Genomic DNA, 6,556 nt, shown 5'->3' with positions numbered 1-6,556 from the left:
GGTTTATTTTCCCTTTCCCATCTGTGAGTATGACCTAATGATACAGACTTTATTTGTATTTAATTTTGAGATCTGCAGAGGAGAAGTACCATATACAAGCTGGGTCTATGTTGTTTCTCTTAGCCACATACTTGGCCAGGCTTTCCTTCCCTCCACACCATTATTTACACTCTGGAGCACTGACTCCAGTGTGATGCATTATCCATGTTATGGCTGTTTATAGAGTAGAAGTGGTCTCTGTAACATGTCTGTTTCTCATGTCTTAAACCAATAAAACTTTTACATTGGGCTTATCAAAACCATTCTGTGTAGATCTAAGTCTGTTGTGACTGAAATCAGTAATAAAACTTCTCTTGATGCCCCGTGGAACAGAGCTAAGGCAACACTGAGCTCTCTTAATAAATTCCGCTCTGGTAAAAGTTTTATTTAAAAAATGTGGTTAACTCAAAGCTTTTAAAGAAGATTAATGTGGACTTATAAAAAATGTCTGATTTTATTATTAGTAGTAATTCATACAGTTTGTCCTGAAGTTTTCCTTTTCAGCTTCAGTTTGAACCATATGTTCAGGAAGTTCAACTGAAAAGCGATCCTTCAGCAATATTATTTTTTTCTAATTAACAATAACCACAGAGGTATTTTAGAGAAACCTACAGAGTCCCTCAGAAGGTTGTGGAGTGGGATAGATTAAAACAGGATTTTGTCTATTTTATGAAAAATGCACTGAAGCACAAATGGGTCAACTTCAGAGGAGTCCTTCCTTTCCTGTTCTACCAAACAAAGGATTCTGCGTGCAGCAAATCTTAATTTCCATGGGATTCTTTTGTGAAGGGCCTTGACGGACTCTGGGATCCATCAGTGCCCGGTTGGCCTTGCTGGGACTGAGCACAGGCACAGCAGTGCAGCTGTGGGGATCCCCAGATGTGGATCCACCACCCCAGTGAGTCAAGGCCGGTAAGATGTGATGGGTGTCAAATGCAAATGCTCAAGGAGAAGCTGGAAGCTGGGTGCCAGACTGGGTTTATACAGACTGGATGGGGATTTAGAAATAAACACAGCTGTGGGCTCAGCCAACTGCTCTGTGTGTGCGAACAAAACACAAGAGGCACTAAGATAAACCCTGCACGCGAATGAAAATGAGTAAAATCACGAGTCGGAGTGAGGTTCATAAAAATACCTTTGGGCCGAATTTAACATCCCCAGCCCTTGTACACACAATGTAACTGATGGCACCGGGAACATTTTTATTGTGGATTTCAAACATGGCTTCTCTCAAATTCCCTTTCTCAGTGAGAGCAGATGTGATGCTGGGTGCAGCACCCCCGCACTGAGGGCTCCCGGAGACTCCTCATTCCAGCACAGCTCACACAAAGTACTCACTGGCTGTTTTTAAGAACCAAGATCCTTGTTCAGCTCAACAAAACAATCCCATCAAAATGGCAGCACAAAGTTGTGCTGCTGTTATCACTGGGGTCCCTGTCAAGTTGCATCAGTTGAAATGCTGAGAGGTTTTATTTCCCTGACCTGCTCACTATGCCCCGGAGCTGCCAGTCAAGCTGTGCTGCTTCTGCTGAGATGCTGTTTGTGCTTTGCTGGTGGTGCCAGCCCTGGCATTCAATGTATTAGCAATGGAGCTAACCCTGGCTGGACACCCTTTCCTTACTCTAATATTAAGGATTTGTGCAAGGCAATTAAGGAGTTTGGGATGCATAGTAATTATTTTAAGAGCCTTTTAAGTGCTACTTTTGCAACTCACTTACTTGTACCTCATGATTTAATTACAATAATGCAAGCTCTTCTCACACCTGGTGACTTTGTGTTGTTTCCACAACACACAAGCACTCCTACTCGAACTGCTCCAAGTGAATACGAATGATGCTTGCAAACAAGTCATCCTCACTCTTCCTTTGCATCCCCCTCCGACTGTTGAATCCATCCTCGAAGTCTGTACAAAGAAGGTGCAGCTGAACACAGCTGTTCCCTTTTTGAAAGAAGTGGGGATGGTTGGGGAAATTGTGGAGAATGCTATGGGTACAGGGGAAACTCAGAGCAGGCAGCAACAATTCAATTTTCCAGTTATCTGAACAGTCCAAACTCACTGTTGTCACTGCATGTGCAGCCTAATCTTACTGTCCTCACACTCTGTCCCCTTTCACTCCTGAGACCTCTCTATTTTGTACTTGGAAATCAGCAGCTGTCTGGGTAAAAAAGGATGTGGCAATTGGCTTTTCCAGAGGTACAACCTGCTCCTTGGCTGTGCGTGCTGGTTTATCTGGGATAACTGGCCCTGAAAGTCACTCTGGACAAGTCCACCTTGATGCAGCTGCAATGCTTCTGTCCACGGGCACCCATATTCCTGAGAGCTTCAACCATGACCCAGGGAGCTTCCAGAGTAAGATCCACAGGGAAAGAAACCGTGGGAAGGAAACTCTCCCTCAGCTGATCTGTGAATCTCTGCACATACCAGTATAGAAGAGCAAAAGCTCCATTTTTGCACAGTCACCTTGCAGAGCAAAACCATGTATTAAAAATAAAGAATCACATTCATTTTCACAGTCCATTGCAGAAAGAGTTTATTAATCCTGCTAACTTCCTTGTAAACATTAAATAACCTCCAATATGTTTAGCATATCTTCATTTTTTAATTTGGTAGGTTGCTGCCTGACCGCCTACTGGAGGCACAGTCCCTGGTTAGCAGCACTAACCTGCTCTCCCTGCAGACAAAGGTAATATGTACCTCTGTCTGCATTTTGACACATGCCAAACAACGAGCTTGAGCTCTTGGGATCAGCTGTATTTATCCTCTAATTTTCCCACAGCATTTCAAAACCCACTTGGGCTTGAATGATCCTGCAGTCATTTGCATTTATCATCTGACACATGTCAGATCACACAACTGTGAAATATCAAACAGGCCTCCAGCATTTTGCTTTTGTGTAGTTTATTGCATCTCTGGGATAACATTCCACAAAAAGCAGTATGGAAGTTCCTAATCTCACCAGGCCCCAGCCAGAGGTTGCTTGTTGTACTGGGAGGCTGGATACAGGGGAAAAAAGGAAAATGTTCTTTATTGTGGAACTGTGTTGCTTTTCACACCTCTTGTGAGAAGAAACACAATAAGCCAAGGAAACAACCTCGACCCCTAAGTGTTTATAAATCTGCATTTACTGAGTGAGCAGCACAGAACAAACGGATTGGAAGAGACCCAGCAAGGAAAACCAGTCTGTACCATTATGTGGTTACCTTCCAATGCAGCTCCTGGCAGTACTGTGGTGGAAGTGTTACCATCCACTGTTGCATCCAGAACCTTCAAGTGAAGGTGCTTCTGGAATTCTTACCTGGAGAAGTCCTGCAGTCACCCTGGCAGGGAGGAGAACATGGTGTGGGATGAAAAGCAGACCTAGAGAGGGGCAGGCTGGACCCTTCAAATATCACTCAGATTTGAACTGCAGGATTTTAACTTGCCTCTAAAATTTCAAATCAGATTCCAGTGTAGAAAGTAGCTGGATTTTTCCCCAGATATTGCCAAATCCAAACAGTTCACACTGGCTCTGCCCTTTCTTAAGGCTGGAATCCCAGCTGGCACAGAGAGTGCCAGGCAGTGGCACTGATGTAAAGATGAGGCTGAAGACACAAGCAGAGCCTCTTCCTGACAAGGTGTAGGATAATACCAAAGCACATCCTTTCCTGTCACATCCTGGGAGGGAGCTTAAAGAACTGGGGAGTCTCTTTCAATCTACAGACCAAACTAAGCCCTGCAGAGGGTAAAATAAATTTTTAACCCAACACCACAGCATTAATGAAGAGGAATAATCACTCAGTCCTACAGTTCCTGCCCACACCAAGGTGAGAGGCTCAAGGCCTCATTTCAAAGCATTCACAGCCTACACTCAATGCCAGATTCTGAAGCCAGGCACACACCAGCGCAGCCATTAAGGCCCAGTTCCCAGAAGGATTCCATATCAAGCAGAATACTTTCTCTTCCAAGGGCTGGGGCAGCAGGGATCCCTTTTAGAAGGGTTCCTCTGGATACTGTACCATGATTGAACAGCGTAGGGGCATTTGGACAGCACAAAAAGGTTCTGCATTCAAGAGATTTTGACTTAAAAGTGCTTAAGAAACACATGGAACTGAAATGCATCAGAATACAAAATAACCAATCTCATGTGAACATTCAGTCTGCAGATTACCTGTATGAAAGGCTGTCATTCCTTTTTTTCCTGCTCCTTGCCTTGTGAGGACTCTTCACCCGGATGGGTCTCAGGGATTTTTTTTCCTTAGAGTTGCTCTTTGTTTCTTTGGAACCATGATATTTTTGTCTTCTCCATGTGAGTGAACTGGGTCTCTCTGCAGGACTCTTGGAGCAGCTGATAACACAGAGGTTGCTTCCCTTCTTTTAATGTGCATGATAAAAATCTGTCAGCAGATTGCACCCGAAGGGGTGAGGATGGCAAGGTCTGCAGCTCAGGGGCCTGACTGACCCCAGCTGGGGCCCTTGGCCAAACTTCCCCAAGCCATGACTGAGGCTTCTCTTGCACTGGGGCAGTGCGATGGGTTTGTCCCTGTGCTGCTGCCACGGGCTGAAGGACTCAGCAGTGCTTGGCATAGCCAAGGCACTTGATATGGAGCCCTCAGAGGGCAGTTTTACAAGAATGCCTCATGCCACATCAGAGTTTAACATTACAGTGCCCACCGACCTGCAGCTGAAGAGCGTTAGAACTCTTGAGCTTTAACATTTTACTTCTTGGCTCAATTTGAATTAGATTTTAATTTGAGGACTTGGCAAACGGAACAATTTGCTAAGTCTTGTATAACACAAGGATGGTCAGACAGTCTCACTGCAAAATCCTGCAGCAGTGTTTGTGTTATCACAGCTGATTGATTACTCAGCCACTGGGATACAGAGTTCTGACAGCTCTGGTTTTAAAATGGATAGTATGAAACTGGCAGTAACACTGGCTTGGAACAAAAATGCAACTACAAGTACAAGTGTCACAAGGGGAGAAAGGCATTAAAAGGCCATGCAGGAAATGGGAGCAAATCTCTGTTAACTGTGTTGTGCAAGCCCATGCAAGGTACAGAGAGGCCTTGAACTCTGTGCATCTCCATTTTACACCAAGTCAGTGTGATTGTTTGCTCCCTTTCCAGACTCCCTACGCCCCTTGTGCTAAGTCTTGGTACCAGTTCAGTCAGAGAAATCAAGGCCAGTTTGAGGATAATGATATAAATAGCAGGAAGTTTACGGAAACTTTGCTGAAGTTGTTAGTGTTGAGCTGCAAAGAGGTAAAAGTGCTGGTACAGTGCCAGCCAACCCTGCACATCTGTCCCTGTATAACCTGTACCTTTGGTATCCATTTGGAGTCTGTGGATTTCATTTCTACACGCTACTTGCATATTAAAATGGATATATTAAAATTCATGAATATGTATTGGTTACAACACACTGGTCTCCAGTTGCTTTTTCCCACTCTGTCTTTTCAGCTGACAGATTTTATCGTGCCCCTGAGTTGGGAGCTCTGACACCCCACTATGTCAGAGTCATTTTCTTGCTTGTTTCACTCTTTTTGTTATGATGTTTCTTCATTTTATTCCCATTAACTTTCATTGTTTTTAATTATGTCCCTGAACTTGTAAAGCTGTTTCTCCTAACAATGGGTACTTTGGAAATGGCAACAATTGCTTTTCCATGAACTACAAGGCAGGAAGTGCATTGTTTCTTTAAAAAAATTACCAGATGTTTTTCAGGGCTGACTACTAACATTAAAAAAAAAGCCAGAAACTATTATTTTCCAAATAACCCAAGTCTAATTTTGTTATTGTGTGACTCCTGTTTGCATTTAACTGGGAATTGCAGCCTATGCCAATACTAAAGAAGGAATTTCTCTCAAGTTAAGTGTGCAAAGTCCATCTATGTGAACACTGACGACATGAACTCAAGTCCATCTGAGTGTATCATGATATTCCTTGTGCTGTTCTTGCCAGTCCAAGTGCTGGCACTGGGGTACCTGCAACTGGTTATCTTGTGTTCTCCGACTGGAACAAATGAATATTCCTTGTCCCTTCGTGCAGCGATTATTGACAGAAAATACGCAGCACTTCACAGCAAAGTGACTGCATTTTATTGCTCATTAAAAATTAAAATGTATACTTTAAATCATAAAAGTACATTTTTAACATGGACGGTACAGTAAGAAGAAATTACCCGCATCACACATGCCTGGAAATTTGTTATCCCTGCTGTTCCCAGATCCCATGCCTCTGGATCACAAGCTGTTCATGATGGAGCGATACTCTCTCTGGTGTTCCACAAGCTTCAAAAATACTTCGTATTTCTTGTCATAAAATCTGCGTTAGAAAGTTAATGTCAACAAAGCCTGAGATTTGAAGATTTAAATCCCCTGTAATGTATATGTTTACTTGCTTCTCTTAGCATTGAAGACACTTTGACTCTTTCCTAAGTACAGCTGCTGCCAGGATCACAGCCCTCCCTGGGCACTTCTGGAGCAGTTCCCACCCAAACGAGTGATTCCCAGTTGCAATTCCACCTTTCATTTCCCTA

The 6,556-nt window shown here is 43.5% G+C and overlaps 1 protein-coding gene across 10 annotated transcripts in view; it reads right to left on the bottom strand.

Moving 5' to 3' along the window:
• Positions 1 to 2,553: 2,553 nt before the first annotated feature.
• FGGY (FGGY carbohydrate kinase domain containing) overlaps positions 2,554 to 6,556 on the bottom strand; it is a 257,963-nt gene continuing 253,960 nt past the window's right edge. For 8 of the 10 annotated variants that reach the window (XM_017733516.1, XM_017733509.1, XM_017733512.1 and 5 more), the window contains one exon: positions 6,094 to 6,342. In XM_017733516.1, the coding sequence (XP_017589005.1) occupies positions 6,261 to 6,342 (82 nt within the window). In that variant the 3' untranslated portion in view covers positions 6,094 to 6,260. Of the gene's footprint in view, positions 6,343 to 6,556 lie in introns of all 10 variants that reach the window. The other 2 variants (XM_017733519.1, XM_017733518.1) reach the window with 1 other exon arrangement.

Source organism: Corvus brachyrhynchos, unplaced genomic scaffold (assembly GCF_000691975.1).
Source record: "Corvus brachyrhynchos isolate BGI_N302 unplaced genomic scaffold, ASM69197v1 scaffold34, whole genome shotgun sequence".
In the NCBI taxonomy this organism is placed as follows: Eukaryota; Metazoa; Chordata; class Aves; order Passeriformes; family Corvidae; genus Corvus; species Corvus brachyrhynchos.
The sequence above is the reverse complement of the archived record's forward strand: the minus strand, read 5'-3'. Positions and strand labels throughout refer to the sequence as shown.